The sequence below is a fragment of the Salvia hispanica genome, chromosome 4 (assembly GCF_029641045.1).
Source record: "Salvia hispanica isolate PSC_SH4W2 chromosome 4, Shi_PSC_v1, whole genome shotgun sequence".
NCBI classification, from domain to species: domain Eukaryota; kingdom Viridiplantae; phylum Streptophyta; class Magnoliopsida; order Lamiales; family Lamiaceae; genus Salvia; species Salvia hispanica.
In genome coordinates, this window is record NC_142695.1 from 4,952,394 (window position 1) to 4,971,143 (window position 18,750).

At 36.1% G+C, this 18,750-nt stretch overlaps 5 protein-coding genes across 5 annotated transcripts; 3 read left to right on the top strand and 2 right to left on the bottom strand.

Annotated features, from left to right (window-relative positions):
• The first annotated feature begins 640 nt into the window (after window positions 1–640).
• Window positions 641–4,478, top strand: LOC125192203 (protein S-acyltransferase 11-like). Its single transcript, XM_048089716.2, has 5 exons — window positions 641–845; window positions 1,722–1,971; window positions 2,601–2,899; window positions 3,362–3,856; window positions 4,028–4,478. The coding sequence occupies exons 1-4, from the start codon at window positions 828–830 to the stop codon at window positions 3,845–3,847; spliced, it is 1,053 nt and encodes a 350-aa protein (XP_047945673.1). The 5' UTR covers window positions 641–827; the 3' UTR covers window positions 3,848–3,856; window positions 4,028–4,478.
• A 628-nt stretch (window positions 4,479–5,106) lies between these two features.
• LOC125193580 (Pentatricopeptide repeat (PPR) superfamily protein) lies at window positions 5,107–7,169 on the top strand. The gene has a single exon (XM_048091406.2). It carries the CDS (start codon window positions 5,177–5,179, stop codon window positions 7,013–7,015), a length of 1,839 nt encoding a protein of 612 aa, XP_047947363.1. The 5' UTR covers window positions 5,107–5,176; the 3' UTR covers window positions 7,016–7,169.
• A 562-nt stretch (window positions 7,170–7,731) lies between these two features.
• LOC125193761 (putative late blight resistance protein homolog R1C-3) lies at window positions 7,732–8,909 on the bottom strand. The gene is made up of 2 exons (XM_048091632.1): window positions 8,139–8,909; window positions 7,732–8,097 (listed from the first exon to the last, which is right to left on the bottom strand). Exons 1-2 carry the CDS (start codon window positions 8,907–8,909, stop codon window positions 7,732–7,734), a joined length of 1,137 nt encoding a protein of 378 aa, XP_047947589.1.
• Window positions 8,910–8,954: 45 nt separating this feature from the next.
• LOC148927115 (GDSL esterase/lipase At1g29660-like) lies at window positions 8,955–11,020 on the bottom strand. The gene is made up of 5 exons (XM_089069571.1): window positions 10,759–11,020; window positions 10,395–10,519; window positions 9,733–9,975; window positions 9,426–9,663; window positions 8,955–9,332 (listed from the first exon to the last, which is right to left on the bottom strand). The coding sequence occupies exons 1-5, from the start codon at window positions 11,018–11,020 to the stop codon at window positions 9,106–9,108; spliced, it is 1,095 nt and encodes a 364-aa protein (XP_088925697.1). The 3' UTR covers window positions 8,955–9,105.
• Window positions 11,021–13,744: 2,724 nt separating this feature from the next.
• On the top strand, window positions 13,745–18,031 carry LOC125192533 (uncharacterized). Its single transcript, XM_048090137.2, has 8 exons — window positions 13,745–13,927; window positions 14,583–14,695; window positions 15,225–15,296; window positions 15,712–15,747; window positions 16,373–16,418; window positions 16,672–16,759; window positions 17,569–17,626; window positions 17,769–18,031. The coding sequence occupies exons 1-8, from the start codon at window positions 13,849–13,851 to the stop codon at window positions 17,817–17,819; spliced, it is 543 nt and encodes a 180-aa protein (XP_047946094.1). The 5' UTR covers window positions 13,745–13,848; the 3' UTR covers window positions 17,820–18,031.
• Window positions 18,032–18,750: the final 719 nt, after the last annotated feature.

Genomic DNA, 18,750 nt, shown 5'->3' on the forward strand with positions numbered 1-18,750 from the left:
TGTAATTTTAAATTATTAATTATAAATACTTTAATATTTCAATAATTAAAAATCTTTATTTAACTATTATGTCTATTATTTAATCCAGTTTTTATGTTAGTAGTTGACTGAACTTAGTTGATTTTTTTGATTATTTTAAACATATGACGATTAGTCTTATTAACCTATTAAAATTTTAAGTACTATTTTATAAAGAATCATAATCTTCAAAATATTACTCCCTCCATCCCACATTTAGAGTCACATTTAATTATGACACGGGTTTTAAGGAATTTGTGGAGTGTATAATTAATGAAGTGAGATGGTGGAGTGTTTAATAAATGAAGTGAGATGGTGGAGTGTGTAATAAATGAAATGAGATAGTTGAAAGTAGATCCCTTTTTGACTTTTTAGTTTTTTTTTTGACTTATTTTAATATAGATAATGACATTTTGATGTAATTTTGATGAACAAAAGGGTAATATTATATGATCAAATATGGAAAATTCTAAATGTGATTCTGAAACTGGGACAGACTTTTATGGCAAAATACGACTTTAAAACTGGGACGAAGGGAGTACTATTTTTCTTAAGAACAAACATTCCAATAATATATTCAAAATGCCAATTGTATTTATCATGACCTGCACAATTTACAATTTGTATTTCAGTCACAAAATTAAAAATTCAAACACCCTTAATTTTCACTATTGTTTGAACTTTGAATCCTCAACAGACTAAAAGTCGTCGGAGCTCTCTCCCGAATTCGTAATCAAACCCTTCACGTCTATCGCTGCGGATTTTGGCTGCCTCGAGCTTTGATCCCACGGAATAAGACGTCGCAACTGATGATATCTTCTTCGAAGGTCCGTCCAATTTTCACGAATTGATCATTTTCATGGTTACGAAGAGCTATTTATTTCTGTATTGCCAGTGCCTGATGAAATTAAGTTATGTTTCAATTTGAAATGCGTAAATTTTCAATCTGAATCGGAAATTTGTCATGTATATATTGTTCCGAAAGAAGTGATTTTCGCTGAGGGGCTAATGCTGTCCCTAATTGAAATCTTCGTTATGAATAACATCTAGCAATCTTCATGCCTGGTTATTCGTGATCGTTTTAGGATGTTAATATGCTTAATCGTTTGAATTGAATTCTAATTCTTATTAGAGTTCCCTTTTTTCGTGCTTCGAAAATATAACGGATTTGCAGTATATTTACGTGTTGACTTAATATTTTGGTTTTGCTTTTATGTTTAGTTCATGATAATTCATTTCTGGATTTTGATGTATATCACTTATCTGCTGGTTAGTTTTACTGTTACGCAATTTAGTCTTTCATAGGGGAATAAATATGAGGATATATAGTAGCTTTCTCATGTTATGTCATGTAACGTGCTTGCTTAACCATTACAGGCCTCTTTTCTCATGCTAATTGAAGAAGAATGAGAAAGAAAATTTGAGTACTTTAGTTTATATGTTGTGTTGATTCCCCAATCCAACAATGCTTTTGTTGATGGAAAAAAAGAAAATTCTGTTTTATAGACGATTGGGCTTCAAATTGTATTTTTATTTTTGTTTCGTTTGAGCAAATGAATTAAAGTCTGCTCTAAAGTTTTTTGGATATTCTAGGGCATTATTGTGACTTGTCATATCATTTACTCAAGATACACAACTGTCAGCACCCTCAAATACTAGATATCCTCCCGCCTAGACTCACGGTTGCTAGTGCTGAAATGCAGGAGGAAGATCAACCCACATCTACTAATGAGGACCGTGATCAATCCACATCTGCCAATGAGGACCGTGAAACAAATTGTTGGGGTTGTGGGCTTCGTGTTAGCGTTGCTGCTTATGCATCAGCTTTCAAATGCGGCTGGTGTGGAGCTATAACTAAGGAACATGTGGTGAAAAGTGATAACATCCGATTGAGACGCTGCCTCGACCGTTTTTTTGTTACCATTGTCATTTCATTCATGCTATTCTTTATATGTAAGCATGGATATATCTTGATTAATATCATTAAAGCCTTCAACCTTCCCACCCCAAGTTGCTAAATGCTCTTAAGTCTTATATATTGGTTACTGTATTTAGAGTTGCTGAACAATTTATCCACTATCACGGACGTTAACATCCTATGCATTATTTATCTGTTGCCCCACACAACAAGTGAAAATTTAATTGCATGCCCTAGCTGGTATTGTGGACAGTTTGAAGCTATCTAATTAGCTGTTTTCCGTATTTACGCATGTCGACAATCTGGCACATGACTCCTTAATAAACGGCATGGATGTTACCTTGAAAACTTTATTACTTGGAAGCATTTCCTGATGTTGCACCCGTGCAACTGTATGTGCATTGTTTCATTTGGAACATAATATTTTCCATTTTTGGATGTCTCTTGAAGTTTTGACTATTAGCTGAGATTAATTTTATTTAAGAGTATGATTTTCAGACAGAAAGAAGTAATAAAGTCTCAATCATAAGTTAGTGTTTTGTCTGATGAATTGATTGTTTCATGCATCTAATGCTGACTATATAATCTATTTTAGGCTGTGAACAAGTTTTTTGTTCTTGATTTTTGGATTGTAATTCTGTATTTAATGATATTGGTGATACAGGTGCTGGTGTTTGGGCTGTTTATCCTATCATCTTCTCTGTTAGTTACTTCCGTGGTGTGTTTCACTTGGCCATTATAGCGATATTGTCTATATGTACTTTATCGTCATTTTGCCTCTCGGCATTTCAACCTGCTGGTATTCCACCACTGATAATCTGGGGTAGCTTTCCAGCAGTGGGGCAAGGTGGACTAGACAATTATACCTTCTGCCATTATTGCTCAAAGCCAAAATCACCTATGGCGCACCATTGCCGTTCGTGTGGGACGTGTGTATTGGACATGGATCATCATTGCCCTTTTGTAAGTTCTTGCATGGGTTACAGGATTAGTATCATTTGGATCTCATGCTGCAACAACATATGTTTTCCGTAATCAGTTTCATATATTGAGTGGCAACTGTCAAGAGAACTCCAACTTAAGAAGTGTTAACTGATTGCTTTTACTCCTGCTCATAATATCATTTTCGTGTATGAAGTTTGGATTTGGTCTGATTGTCTGAAGACATTGAGAATAAACCAAACATCTTGGGATGCCACAGGACATATCTGTTGTAATCTATTTAAACTTTGAAGTTATGTGACCATCTGTTCATTGAGCAAATTTTGAAGTTTACATATAATGCAATACGATGTATTGCTCCTCTGCCTGGGATACTTTAGTGAAATTATTTTGGAAATGAGCTTCACAGATACATTTTTTTTTCTTTTTATGATTTTTTATTTATTTATATGCATAATCAACAATTTCGTCGACTTTATGCAGATTGGGAACTGTGTTGGTGCTGCAAATCATCGGTGTTTTATCCTCTTTCTTTTATCAACAGTCATAAGTACATTTTATGTTACTATTATGACTTCCTATTCTGCACTTCAAATCTGGCCGCATCCGGAGAATGAACCTGTGATCCGGTTGAGTGGATATGCTAACCCCGAGTTAATGTTTGGAGTTTGGAAAAAGACAATTTTGGCCTTCTTGAGTGCAGCAGTGTTTCTGCCTGTGAGAGGACTTGTTCTAGTTTATCTATTTCTTTCTAGTTTGTCAGTGAGCATTGGTTTGAGTGTGCTGTTGTGGCAGCAGCTTAGTTACATATATGTTGGAAAGACTTACTTGAGTCATCTAAGAGCAGTAGACAGTGAAGAAGTGATGGAAAGAGATTGCCAAAATCTTGCAAGATTTTTTGGCTGCCCATCTACGACAACAGCATATTTGCCAAGTTATTGGAAGTCACGGAAAGCTCATACGAAGTGAAGCTGAGAGGTAGGCTAGTTTTCCTTTACATTAATATTCTTGAATTTTCAACTCAGTTTCCTTTACTTTGATTATGCATGAAAATGATTATATTTTTTGTGCTTAATCTGATTGAAGATCATTTACATATTGCTTGAAGTCCTTTCTGCTGCTTATTTAGTTTCTGGTATTTTTTTATAGGTTGGAGAAAAAGTGTTGGTAACTCTCTATATCTCATTCTGCTCTCCACACCCAAGATTAATTTAATCAGTATATGTCCAACTCTCAAACTCAATAATTGCAACTGAGTTTGGGCGACGAGAACAAAACATCTCTTGTGCTCTCTTCAAACGCGTGCTTCATTACTTCTTCTGTGTTCGGTGATCAACAGCTGAGACAAAATCCTGACTGCATACTACTTCATTTCGGTATGAAGGCTTCCATCTCTCTGTGTGTGTCTGTCTGTCTGTCTGTTTTGTGATAAGATACTACAGAGCTCATTGCAAAACAATGTACTAAATGGTTGAGCAAACTTGTGTTTCAGCTTATGTTAACTGTAATTCCACCATACACCCCTATTTGTTAGGCAGGAAAGCAAACTTGTGTCTCAGTTTCTTCCTTGCGGTTCTTTATAGTATTGGATTGTTTACAAGTTTCTGTTTTATGCTCAGTAAAATTTTGTTTCAAATAGCCTTACATATTATCATATCCCCATCATGAGACGAGAATGGCCAAAATTCTCCAAATTATCAGTGAAAATAAATTCAATGAATAAAATAAAAACCCTGTATCGAGATGACAACAATTGAGCGGAAATCCTACATTGGATACGAGAAAAAGAATTCTCGAATTTTATAGCTCTTATTTTTTCTCTCTTTAGCCTTTAGGTATGATGACACACATTTACACCTAATAATTGGAAATCAGTATATATTCAAAAAAAATTTATGATTAAATTAGAAAACAAATTTCATTATCAGAAATCAGATTACTTTTTAGGAGCCTAATCTTTTCAAACTGACAAGGCCAGTGTTGTGCTTTGTTGTGAATCAGTATTCATATCACAATAGTTTCTACGAATTCAATTTAACTAACCATATTCATAGATTTTAATTGCTGAATTAAATTTAAAAAACTGTGTTAAAAAGTTTAAATACGAAATTAGCAGTGAAATTGTATCTTATGACAAAAAATGTGAAATCAATGAATTAAAACAAAAAGAAATAATATTAGTAGAACGATTTTGTCTAGTTTGTATAAAAAGCCATATTTCTTCTACCAATTTAAAGAAAAGCAGCAGAAAATAATCGTTGTTCATATATAGAACTGCCTGAAAACGGCGAGGAATGAATGAATCATCACTTTGAGATTTTGCATCAGATAAAGCAATGCATAAAGCTCCGTCTCCCACTGGAGGGCAAGAAACTCCACGCCCACGTCGTCAAATCCGGCTTCGACCTTCACGGCCCTCTCTTCTCCAATACTCTACTCTACATGTATGGCAAATGCGGCTTGTTAAAAGATGCCCTCCAGCTGTTCGACGAAATGCCCCACAGAGACCTAGCTTCTTGGGCCTCCATTTTCACCTCACACAACCACGCCAATCTCCCCCAAAAAACTCTCTTCTTGTATTCCGCCGCCGCCTCTAAGGGAAATCTCCAGCCCGACGATTTCATCTACGCCACCTTGTTTAACGCTTGCGCTGGCTGTAATGCTTTGAAAGTCGGCGAGCAATTGCACGCGCAGTTTATTGCGTCGAGTTTTGCGGATAACGATGTTGGTAAGTCGAGCCTGGTTGATTTCTACGCGAAATGCGGGCTCCCTGATAGAGCTCGCAGTGTTTTCAATTCAATTGTGTTGAAGAATGTGGTTTGTTGGACTAGCTTGATATACGGCTATGCAAAGGCGGGAAGGAAGAGCGAAGCGGTTGCTCTTTTAAGCGATACGCCTTGTAAAAATTTGCAAACCTGGACAGCTTTGATATCGGGGTTGATGCAGGGAGGACTGTGTCTTGACTCGTTCAAGATTTTCAAAGAGTTGAGGTTGGAGGGAGCTAATGTAGATGAACCATTTATTTTGTCGAGTTTGATTGTTGGCTCGGCTACTTTGGCTATGTTGGAGCTCGGGAAGCAAGTTCATCGCTTAGTCATTGGATTCGGGTATGAATCTAATTTGTATGTTAGCAATGCATTGATTGATATGTATGCTAAATGCAGTGATGTTTCAGCGGCGGGGATGATTTTTGGCAACATGGGTAAGAGGGATGTTGTTTCTTGGACCTCAATTATAGTTGGAATGGCGCAGCACGGGCGAGCATTTGAGGCTCTGTCGCTGTATGAGAAGATGGCTTTGGCTGGTGTGAAGCCGAATGGGGTGACATTCACCGGGATCATCTATGCTTGTAGTCATGCTGGCTTGGTTGAGAAAGGCCGTCATCTTTTCAATTCTATGGTTGCGGACCATGGATTGAGACCTTCGTTGCACCATTATACGTGCTTGGTGGATCTCTATGCCCGTTCTGGATTGATTGAAGAAGCTAAGGATATACTCGATACCATGCCATTCACACCCGATGAAGCTGCTTGGGCTTCTCTGTTGAGCTCGTGTTGTCAAGGTGGGAAGAAGGAGATAGGTGTTCGGATTGCTGATCATTTACTCGAGTTGGGGCCAGAGGATACATCCACGTGCATACTTCTGTCTAACGTCTATGCACGTGCTGCTATGTGGGAGAAAGTGTCGAGAGTGAGAAAACTGATGTATTCAATGGAGTGGAGAAAGAAACCTGGTTATAGCTGTGTGGATCTCGGGAAGGAGATCCAAGTATTCTATGCTGGTGAGACGGAACATCCGATGAGGGATGAGATTTTTGCCCTTATGAAGGAGTTGGATGCGGAGATTAGGAAGAGAGGCTATGTACCCGACACTTCCTTGGTATTGCACGACTTGCAACACCAAGAGAAGGAAAGGCAGCTGTTTTGGCATAGTGAGAGATCGGCTCTTGCTTACGGGCTGCTGAAATCAGCTCCTGGGGCATCCATACGGATTATGAAGAACCTTCGTGTTTGTGGCAATTGCCACACTGTCTTCAAACTCATCAGCAATATTGTTGGTAGGGAACTCATTGTAAGAGATGTCAATAGGTTCCATCATTTTAAGGATGGGGAATGCTCTTGTCGAGACTTCTGGTGATCACCTGACGTATGAAGGTAAGGACTAAGCTTGTGGTTCAATATGAGCGAGAATTGTGGTTGCTTAATTCAAGAAGATTTTTGTTAGGTTCCATATTTAGAGATTTTTGTTAGGTAATATAAATTCAAGAAGATTATAGCTGATGCTTGATTATCTCTATATTCCTCCAAATGTATCTCATCTGACTCACTGTTTTTCGAAAATTGGTTTCTTCTAAACTTTGAAGTAATCACACCAATGATAAAGCTTCAAATATGGTGGTATTCGTAAGGAGTTAGGGTTAATTTAGGGAACTTGGTTAATTTTTTATCTTAAAACTTTTGAGGAAATATTTTTGAAGTATCATAAATTGTCTTCCACAAAAGTTCTTTTACTTAAAATATCTTTCCTAACTTTAGTAACATACCTGAATATCATCCAACCTCAAATTTTAGTTCTATCTTTGTCCACATTCCTAAATATGACCGCCTTAAACTTTCTCCGTGAATATGGAAGGCTACCACTACTATAACCCAAAAAAAGCCCAACAAAAGCTTCAAGTATCCTCAATCATCTAAAATTGATTGACTCAATTACTCAACATATCAAAGAACGTGGAACAATCCCTTATAACCCAACAAAGATTAACATTGAGAATAGACTGAGTACATAAAGTCAAGGCAAGCAAAAGAAAACTTGGTAACATTAGCAAAGAAGAAGAATTTGAGTTATCCAAGTCAAACCTCTTTTTCAGAGGGAATGTGAACTTGAAGATCCTCATTTCCATATGACTCTTGCTCATCTCGTATCTCTTCAGCAGAATTAACAGAAGAATCGCTGCAATCCACCAACTCAATTGACTTGAGTGTGTCTATGTTTCCAATATCCGATGGGATCTCCTTCAGCTCTTGTAATCCTCGAAGAACAAGGTGCTTAAGGCGCGGAAAATGTGTTTTCTCTGTAATCCATGTTTCTAGTTCATGACACCTTTCGATCACCAACAGTTTAAGACTAAGGAACTGCCCTTCAACGGTTTTCCACTCAGACCCAATGAAGGAATCATATTTGAGCTTGAGAATCTCAAGAAGAGGCAAGGAACCTATCTTATTCGTCATAAAACAAGTGGGAGAATATGATTTCCAACTGTAGCATCAGCTGCATACACACGCAGCAATCTAAAAACAGTTGGTAAATTAGGTTGCTCATGTTCCCACATCAAGGAACGAGCAACTGCTGAAGATCTCAATTCATCAAAGTTATCAGCCAGGTCAATGCTTCTTCTCTCTTGAATACAGATGCAGCGTTCAGACAGTATATCTCGTGGGATTTGGAGACTGTGCACACCTGCAATGAAGAAGAACTTTTGCTTACGAGCTTCTCTCAAGCAGAGGTCCCTCAAAAGATTGTGGATCCTGCAAGATATTAGTTTACCATTATAGTTGCGTTTTTCAACTAAAATGAGATTTCTGTCAACAAGTTCTCCCAAATACTTGTCTGCTACCTCTTCAAGGCTTCTACCTGGATCCGGTTTTAGAAATCCCTCTGCGTCCCAGAGTTTGATTAGGTTGGAGACGTGAATGTGGGTATTTTCTCCGAAGATTCCCGTATACAGAAAACATGGCTTCAGATGAACGGGCAAACTATCATAACTCATGTACAATATTCGCAAGCAATATTCACTGTTCTCTAAGTTAACAATAGAATCAAAATTTTCTGCTACATCTTGCCAATATCTTGCTGTTTGTCTCGACTTTGCTAGGAGCCCTCCAATCACAGTAATAGATAGAGGAAGACCTTTGCAGTTTTCTGCAATTCTCCTCCCGGTCTCGATCAATTCTTGTGGACAACAAGCTTCTTCTCCAAACACAATTTCACACAATAAATTCCAGCTATTAAGCCTATCTAGGAAATGCATCTCAATGGTATGAGATTTGGTAGGGAGAAAATCCAAATTTGAATGCCTAGTTGTAAAAATTATTCTACTCTCACTCTCGTTGGTATTAGGGAAGTAGAATTTCAGATGATTCCACACATCGAACATATGATGGTAAGGACTAAGCCTCTGTTTCAGTAAGGGTAAAATTTATTCAGGTTCCAACATATTACTTGCTCTAAGAAGGAAACACTACAGAATCCCATAGATAAATGGGATTATGACTGAACAAAGGAGAAATGTCGGTATATGTAGTATCGACAGTGGCTGCCACCGCCGCCTCCGTGGGGTGGAGTTCATCCCAGAACCTGTATTCATCTCTCTTGCTGCATGGAACACTTCCCTCACTGCACAACCCTTCCCTCCCCACCTTGCAACATGCCACACGACCATGTTTTATATTACCTGAAAATCAGATCATTGTCATCGTCGTACACAAGTTAATTGCTGTAGTGATTTTTAGTTTTTTTTTTTTTTTGAAATTATGATGAGGAGTACCATTTGATGCAGATAGAGCTGTGTATCTGGTGTACACAAATTTTGCTTTTGGATAGTCATGATTGAGTTTGTTGACGAGAAGGTCGAGTTGTTGGTTGAAAATTTGGACAATGTCGTTGATGGTTTCGACGCAGGATGAGAAATTAGGGGAGCCGTAGGCGCTGATGAGAAATGGTGTACATCCTATTTTGTCCAATCCTACAACAGCTACTTTTCTTGCTCCGTTCTTGTACAATCTCTGGTGATGAAGATGAATATTGGAATGCAAGTATAAAACGTAAAAGAAGAAAGACTGAAAATTTCTTACTTGAAACTGGTTTGCATACTGCTGAATGAGAAGTGTGGCAAAGTGATTTGGGGTATGATTTGTGGCTGAGGAATAGAACTGAGGCACATAGTTTAATAGGTAGTCGTTGCTGCCAAATCCAACATAGTATAAACATGAACGCAGGTGTCTTTTTGCTGCTTTATGTCCTTGTAGTAATTTCTGGATTCTGGAAATTGTGATTTCGTGATTTGATATTTGCATGCTCATACTGTATACATCCCCCTGCAATGTAGAAATTTCATGTTTAAAATCAGGCATATTACTAGAAAACCATGAAGTTTGGATTTGTTCGCAGTTATCCCACACCAAAAAATTCGATAGCACTCAGTTGTTCCATAAAAACTAAAACGTTTTCCTTTTTGGATTCAAATTAAAAATGAAATGTTTCCTAAAAGGGAAACACTACTATTTCTATTTTTTTCATCTATTTTATTTTATTCTCTTTTCATTAACTTCATTACATAAAAATCTCTTGCCGAAAAGTAAATTTTTCATAGTATTTGATGGGACGGGGGAGTATTTTCAACCAAACGATGCCGTTTTTATATGAATAGACGATACATTTTTATCAATTGTATGCAAATAAATCCAAGCTACATAATTTTCTCGAATTCTCTTGTTGAGTGAGAGAGAGATTTTACAGATTGAGTTCCAGTTTGATTGAGAATTCCAGCTCCACCGGAGGCATAGTTGAGCCCGCCAAGGATATCATCAGTCGTACCATTGGCAAATGGAGGGATGGAATGTTCAAAGCCCAACATTTTTGCTGAAAGGAAGATGGCAAAAACAAAATTTATGTACAGTGTATTAAATATGGAGTTATAACCAAAGCATGCAAAAAAAATATTACTATTTGATTTAGTCTGTGCTTTGATTTAGTTTGATGAGTTAAAACTTCTTCAAAAATACTTTCTTTGACAAATACAGTATAAAAAAATATGGAAGCTATGAAAGCAACAATATGTCTGAATTATACTAATCCAAATAACGAAAAAAAAAGTGTACCAATAAAATCTGCAATATTGCGACCATTGGAAAATCTCCCAGTTGGGCCAGATGGAAAGTCGAAACCATAGGGTAAGTAATCAACTCTGAATTTGGTATTCAGATAGTTGTTGTTTCCATTGTCTACTAACGAGTCTCCCAAAACGAAGACACATGGAAATTGTTGTGGTTTTGCAAATACTATGGTTTCAAAACTCACAAGATTCTGCAGGATTAACAACAAATAGTAAAATTTACAACACTTGTTTTGCGTCCAAGCCATTATAGAAATTATGTTGAATGGCACAAAGCATTAAAAAAAGACTTCTTAATTTATAAGTATGATTTTCATAGGGGTAAAATTAATTAAACATGTTTATTTTAAAAAGAGTAGACGGGCTAGGAACACGCTTCCTTTATTTCTGTTATGACTACTTGTCTATATTGAGAAAGTAATTGAATAGTCATATTTGATAGGATTGAAAACTCATCCAGGGATGAAATTCTATGAACAAAAGTGACATCTACGGATGGTTAGGCGGGTTTGAAACATCTGTGGTAAAACCTAAAAAAGATTTAAACGAAAGTGGGTGGCTATGTGTTGGGAACCCAATGGCTAATGAAACTGCGTGAATGCATATACGTGGGGTGTTACGTGCTTAGCATCTAAGTGCACATTCATTTTAAGCACACGATTGTGGATGCCTTGTGTAGAACATTTTTGCCCATAGCCAACTAGCCACGGGCACGCCTATATTACTATTACCAAGAACAATTTGATGCGGTTTAAATCTACTTAATGTCCATTAAAAAGGATTGAATTAAAGGTGATTTTAGTTTAGAGCTGGTTGGACAGTTTGCCCCAAGCTACAAACTACAAAAGTTAGAACAATTTAATTCGGTTTAAATTTTCTCAATATTCATTTGAAATAATTAAATTATAGGTGATTCTATATTTAGCCATTTAACTCTCTCACGTTTGCGTATATTTACATTTGTATTCGATCGTATCTCTAACCTTTTACATGAACTTCATAATAATGTCCTAGCCCTAGCTAGAAAAATTAAGTTCGTTTTGCCTAACTAGCAAATTGGAAATCTATCGGACTATTTAAAATTATGTTCGAAGAATAAGTTCGTTCCATTTTAAATTCAGGTAGATATATCGTGAGATAATGAGTCGATACACATGTACCATATAGTAGTAATAGTAATTGATTAATATAAGTATATTTTTTCAAGCAAGAAAATAATTTAATAGATTTTGGAAAGATTTTTTTTTTATAGACGGAAATGGCTCGAGCCGGCCAGCAGCGAGCAAAGGTTCAAGACAAGCGGCTCAAAGCCAAACCGCAAAAAACAAAAACAGAAAAGTACAATGATATCTCAGTCTAACACCACCAAACCTGCTAAAATGCAAAACTCCCAAAGAGCCAAAGAAACAACAAGAGCAACAACACAAACCTGGTAACAATCTTCACTCCAAAACCTGAAGTCTTGCACTTGATCGATCGACATCTGTGTTGTGGGGGAGGTATGGACAGCCACTCATATTCCATAACGTAAGTTGCAAAAATGATCTTCTCTTTTCGGCCTCCCAGTTTGGTTTAAACTTTTGGAAAATCATTTTATTCCATATGTTCCATATCGACCAAGATATGATATAAAACATAGAGATCCATGTTTTCTTATCACCCTTTTGGAGAGGGGTGCCCATCCAAGAGAGGAAACACGCCATCGGGTCCTTAGGTAGGCATATGGGATATGTTCCATCTATCACAACAATAGTACCACAATTGGCTTGAAAATCTACAGCTGAAAATGATATGTTCCAAAGATTCTGACTCCTCATTGCAAAAGATGCATGGATCATCCTCAATTCCTGCTATGCCATGTGTGAACAGTCTCTCTTTTGTGTTTAGCTTTCCTTGCAAAACGAACCAAACATGTAGTTGAACTTTGGTGGCACGAGATTACTCCAACGCGAGGCGCCCTTGCGATGTTCTAGGCTCCGCATCCTTCAAATTTCGGTTGACCTGTAAGACAAAGTTAGAAACAGAGAAACCCAAAGAATTGTGGAACGACCACACTCTCTCATTCTTGTGTTTTCCCTCAGCTCAATTCGATTCACGGCAAGTTAAAGATTCCCAAGGAGCTCATCTTCCCGGATAAAGAGTTTTCTTCTCCACTTCAGCTGCCATTCCCATTTTCCTTCTCATATTCCCATGTCTACAATAAGCTTATCCTTTTGGTTAAACAATGAGAAGAGTATTGGAAAGAGGTTCTTTAGATTTTGGATAGATATAGCAAACTAAACATGTTTGCCAATTAATAAGGAAAGTTAATTTGGCCGACCATCTTGATTTTGGAGCTAGTTTTATTGATCTTTGGCTACTCTTGATCCAGGTAAATCAAATTTTTTAGTTATGAGCTTAAATAATTTGACATTTAACCTTTATTTTATTTTATCATCTATTCCAGCCTACCCAGGTTTAAGGCTTAATAATTATCTTTATTTAAAAATTTAAAAGTAATTTTTTTATCAAAATTAAAATATTAAAAGATTATAGGAATTAATCTAAGGATACGAACATCAGGTATTCGGGTAGCTGAAATAAAAATCATACTAGGTTTGAATCATTCGATGAATCGTTGAGGCAATTTTTAGGTGAAGATGCTTGATTCGTCTAACCCTAAATAATTTGAATATTAAGAATATAATGGTTAATAGTATATTATAGCTATTCTAATCGTCGAAGTGTTTCTATAACTATTCTCAAATTACATAGTATATCCTAATTCCTAAATTTTACTTTTCAGTTTCGAATCGAGAGAGTAGATTTTTTAATAATTTCTCTAATTTATTTATTTTCATTTTCCAGAATTACAGTGGTCTTTATTATGTTTATTTAATTCTAATACTCACAAATTATTTGAATTAAAGGATAATATTTGGGAGTATTTGTATTTATTGTTGAGGCAAATTCATTTTCCCCTTTTGCTGTTACTTCCCTTTGACCTTCATTACCAATTCTCAGTAAATTGAGCGTTTCGACTCCGAACCTTTTAGTGCTGTATTGCTAATTTGCTAACACACACACAGCGGCGAAGATGGGGTGGATCGGAGAGCAGATTGATTCTATCAAATCCTTGAATTTCAGACAAGTTCTCACTCAAGCCGTCAGCCTAGGTTCGAGCAATAGACTTGCTTTTTTATTTAGTTTTTATAATTGCACAATTGCTTCGTGATTTTCTGAATGATGATAAGAGGTTTTTCGGTTGCTTTCGATTGTGTGTTTTGTCTTTTTTTGAATATGTGAATTCATGTGCGACTGTCTGTGCTCTGGTTTTAGTTAACTTTCCCTTCAGATTCGGAGTATATTTCGATGTGATTTTTGGTTTATTAGTCATCGTGCACTTCATTTAATTGAATAATTCTTGTAGAAAGTGAATGAAAGCTGAATTACTGTATCAACTAAGATGTAATTTTGATACCTTAAAATGAGGAATTTCTTCATTTAAAGTTTGCATTTTATGCAAATTGATTTGTAGATGTGATTATCTATTTATTACCTCTTTTGTTCTCTGATTATTCTCCTTGGTTACATGAAGTTTATGTGATTATGCTGTCTGTTCATATTGAAAACTAGCTCTGGCCTTGTAATATAGGTTCTATGCTTGAGTACCAAATCTGGACATTATGACATTTAATGATTCGCTCATATGAAGATTGTTTGATACTAATGTTGCTAGGCTTTTGTTATTTGTGTCCTTATTTTTATTCTCTCTTGTTTTTAAAGGGCAATTTGTCTGATTTGGTTTTTCATTTTAACCAATTGGTCCAGGTATGATCGTCACATCAGCACTCATTATATGGAAAGGGTTAATGTGTGTTACTGGCAGTGAATCGCCGGTAGTTGTTGTGCTTTCTGGAAGTATGGAGCCTGGTTTTAAAAGGGTGAGTGCTTTGATTACATTACATCAGTTGTTAATACCAACATTATTGATGAATCCGCCATGTCATTACTTAGTGTCATGGCCATGGGATTTTCTTCTTGTGCAAAAGTATTATAGCTTGCTAATAAAGGGTGTTTAAAATTGTGTGTATCACTTAAGCCAATTCTTGGTCCTTTATCAACTCTGCCTTGCTGCCAAACACCTCTTTATTCAAGCTCCGGGGGCTTCAAGGTTCAGCAAGGGAGGGGCATAGATATTAAGACTTTAGAATGCTCACAAATAGTAGTGCTGCAACCTTTCCTTTATCTGTTTCACGTATCCTACTAGTTACATTGAATTACACTTGAGCTGTCTGATAAACTTTAGTAATTTTTTCGATGGTTGGCACAAATCATATCTTATTACATGTCTGGTTCACAGAGAGCTACTCAAACCTGATATCTGTGTTGTTATTATGTCTAGCGTATCAATATAGTACTTTTCTACTTCCCATTTTCCTTGATTTTAACTTGTTCATTTACCTTTTTCAGGGGGACATATTGTTCTTGCATATGAGCAAGGATCCTATTCGTGCTGGAGAAATTGTTGTCTTTAATGTTGATGTACGTGGTATCAGTATTATGTGTTATTTCAGTATTGTTGCTGTCCTTGCTTGTCTTTGGTCCACGAAACTAAATTTTTATCCTGACCAGTGTTAACTAAAATCCAACCCCAAAGAGTTTGCATGTCCTCTTAGATATGTGATCATTTAAAGATGTCATCTTCTTTGCATTTGTATTGATTCATGGGGAATGTAGTACATGATCATTGAGATCTATAAAAACCCAATGAAGGAAAGACATTGCAGATGTTCATTTCATTACTTATATATTTCTTGAATTTTGAGACATGCTCTTGCTTCTAAAATGAGAAGCATGTCTTGTCTCCAAATTTGGTGTATGGGCCATAGGCTTTGCATATAAATTAAATTATTGTAATTTTGTCCCAAGCTCACTAACTTCCTTTACTTTCTGACAGGGGCGTGAAATTCCTATAGTCCACCGAGTTATTAAGGTATGAAAGTTGATACTTGTTTTCATCTTAAGTACCCCGCTTACATAGTAGCTGAGGTCTGAGGAACTAGATCAATAAGAAAGTAGTATTCCTGTTGTCATTGGGACATTGGAGAAAATAGAAAAAAAAAAGGTGAAAATTGTCAAGTCATTGGGTAGCTGAGAACCTTGAAAATTCAGGTAGGAGTGGGAGCATTGATAGGATGGAAAGTCAAAATCATGTAATACCATGAATATATTTAAACAGGAACAAGATATCTGTGTTATGTACTTATTTTACCTCGTACAGCATAGGAGGATTTATTGTCTTCTGTAGGATCTATAGAAATAATTATTGTGATTAAGCTTGGGAGATGCATGTACGTTTTACTGCCCCTTAAAGCTCAAAAACAATTGCATGTACGTTTTACTGTAGCTCAAAAACAGTTGCATGTCCCTGTCAAGCTTAAAAAAGTTCTTGTATTGGGAAATATCATCCTACTCCGTGCTTTAGTATAAGTAGTACATGCACCCAAAGAACTAAGTCCATACGATGTGTGTGCAGTTGTGCTTGCTTTATAACAAAACCTCATCTTTATATGCTCTTGTTCCTTGTGCTCTCATATTAACCAGTGGTTGCTATTTAGGTTCATGAACGTGAAGATACTGGGGAAGTTGACGTCCTTACGAAAGGTATGTTGTTTGAACTATTATTATTTGTCATAATAAAAATAATATATGCACTGAAATGTAAGTACTGAGTTGAAATGTTAGTGTGTTATAGTACGTTTGAGTTTTGAAGCATCTGCTAAATGTTTATGATTGGGATTAAGCAGGCGTTATAAATAATTTTATGACTCTTATCTTCTTCTAGAAACAGACACGATCCAATATTTCTCAAGAAAATGATGTTGGTATTCATGTTAGTCTGCTCTTTGTTTTCCAGGAGATAACAATTTCGGAGACGACAGACTTCTCTATGCTCAGGGTCAGCTCTGGTTGCAGAGGCACCATATTATGGGAAGAGCTGTTGGGTGAGTTCCTAGTTAAAATTAAATTCCAGAATTATTTATATAACTTGTGATACGCTTGGCATGGCTCGCGTATTAGAGTTATTATATGTCTGATTAAGGACAGCTTTATTTACCTTGTTCTTCTCTGAATTCAAGGATTGAGAATCTGCAAAAATTGTTGGCTGAATTAGATTTAAATCTATATAATCAATTCTGAGATTCCTTAGCTTCAATTTCTTCTATTATACTGGCTTTAGGAGCCTTATTTGACCTTCATGAATTAGGTCCGCTAATTCCTTTGACTGGGTGCATGTTGAACTCTTGGGCTGTACAAATGTATAAATTACTATTCCTAACTTTGTTGCACACTTTCTTTCTTTCTTTGTCCCTTGTATGAAGTTCGAGAATTCTAGACCTCTTGGACTCTGCAGCTAAATTTCTAATGATGTTTGTGCATTTTGGAGTAACTTCTTAAATGCTCAATTATATTTCGCATTATTCTTAGCAGCATAAACCAGTCGTCGTTTTTTGTCATATTTTTCTTTCATCGATAAACACATACTCATTATATTCTCCCAATTATTCATCTCCCCCTTCACAATCCCGTGGAACACTACTAGCACTTTACATTTATGACCTTCGGTCAATACTATTACATGTTAATGGCATGTTATATGGTATTTGCTTTGACGCTCTTCAATTACTGCGACTTCTTGTTACTTTCTTAACCAAATTTACTTATTTTGTCCCATTGTATTCCGATTACCAACAACACTGTATGTTCTGAGATTTGATGAGAGCATCGACACTTACAATACTGCTTTTTGCAGATTCTTGCCATATGTAGGCTGGGTTACGATTATCATGACTGAGAAACCGATCATCAAGGTTAGCTCTCAAACCTTGTGTTCTTGAAATACCAAATGAACTCTTTCATGCTTATTGTTTATTTCCTTGGATATTATGTCATGACGTTGCTTGTCATTGCATTATCTAAAGGCAAGTTTGTATTTGATTTGGCTTGGTGCAGTATATATTGATAGGCGCCTTGGGGTTGCTGGTCATTACTTCAAAAGAATAGAGGGGCGAGGTCGGTGCCAACTTTGACATTGGAGAGATTACAGGAAGGGATAGGAATATCGAAGAGAAATATCAACAACATAGACTGATCTGTATCTCTTGACTGTGTAAGTTCAGCTCCAAAGGGAATTAAAATTCTTATTAGCTTGATTTTGAGGTGTTTCCTTGAGCATTATGGTTTCTTGTTTATGCTGAGCTTTCAACTTGCACGTATTCTGCTTTCTCAGCCTCGATTGCTTGTTTCATTTGGTAGATGGATCGATACGAGTTTATTCTAATATGGGTTATAAATCGTGCATCTTGGACTTAGTTAACGAATAACAATTTTGAAATTGAATTAAATACCAAACAACTGATCGTTGAAGAAAAAAGAAAATAAGGTTGGCAGTCTTTGGACCCTTGAAAAAGTAGGATTTTAGTCTTTAAACACTTGAAAAAAGTAGGATTTTCATGTGGCGAAATTTCGTGGAGCTACTAAGCAATGTCGTGAAAATGAAGGAACTCGTGACGATGACAGCAACCTAATTTGTAAGGTCATTTTCTTTATTTCGTGTTATGAGCTACATAGATTATTTAATGCCTAATTATATATTTGTAATTTTTCCCCTAAATTTAAAAAATATATAATCAATTTATAATGTTTATTATGTATTTTATATAATTTCAAGTATAGGAAAATTATAGTTTTAGAATCCTAACATATTTCCATAAAAAAAAAAAATTACTTACAATTATACTTTCTTGTCCAAATGGCCTAGTTATTTTTATGAGAGGGCGAACACTACCTGATTTAGTTGAAGCTTTTTAAAGAGAATCATATCTGTGGAGATAATACTGGAAACCGAATATAATTGAAAAAGTAGTTAAAGAATTGTACTCCAGTAAATGTAAAGGTTGAAAGATTGGTACTTAGGGAGTATTAAGTAGTTATA

What these genes read in the sequence shown, in the direction of transcription:
- LOC125192203 (XM_048089716.2), top strand. An exon ending in ATTCATGCTATTCTTTATAT is followed by an intron (nt 1,972 to 2,600) that starts GTAAGCATGGAT and finishes TTGGTGATACAG; the next exon opens with GTGCTGGTGTTTGGGCTGTT. An exon ending in TGGATCATCATTGCCCTTTT is followed by an intron (nt 2,900 to 3,361) that starts GTAAGTTCTTGC and finishes GACTTTATGCAG; the next exon opens with ATTGGGAACTGTGTTGGTGC.
- LOC125193580 (XM_048091406.2), top strand. Translation starts at nt 5,177, where the DNA reads ATGAATCATCACTTTGAGATTTTGCATCAGATAAAGCAATGCATAAAG.
- LOC125193761 (XM_048091632.1), bottom strand. Translation starts at nt 8,909, where the DNA reads ATGCATTTCCTAGATAGGCTTAATAGCTGGAATTTATTGTGTGAAATT. An exon ending in TGTATGCAGCTGATGCTACA is followed by an intron (nt 8,098 to 8,138) that starts GTTGGAAATCAT and finishes ATGACGAATAAG; the next exon opens with ATAGGTTCCTTGCCTCTTCT.
- LOC148927115 (XM_089069571.1), bottom strand. Translation starts at nt 11,020, where the DNA reads ATGGCTTGGACGCAAAACAAGTGTTGTAAATTTTACTATTTGTTGTTA. An exon ending in CAATATTGCAGATTTTATTG is followed by an intron (nt 10,520 to 10,758) that starts GTACACTTTTTT and finishes TCTTCCTTTCAG; the next exon opens with CAAAAATGTTGGGCTTTGAA. An exon ending in ATCAAACTGGAACTCAATCT is followed by an intron (nt 9,976 to 10,394) that starts GTAAAATCTCTC and finishes TCTACATTGCAG; the next exon opens with GGGGATGTATACAGTATGAG.
- LOC125192533 (XM_048090137.2), top strand. Translation starts at nt 13,849, where the DNA reads ATGGGGTGGATCGGAGAGCAGATTGATTCTATCAAATCCTTGAATTTC. An exon ending in TAGTCCACCGAGTTATTAAG is followed by an intron (nt 15,748 to 16,372) that starts GTATGAAAGTTG and finishes GTTGCTATTTAG; the next exon opens with GTTCATGAACGTGAAGATAC. An exon ending in CTGAGAAACCGATCATCAAG is followed by an intron (nt 17,627 to 17,768) that starts GTTAGCTCTCAA and finishes GGCTTGGTGCAG; the next exon opens with TATATATTGATAGGCGCCTT.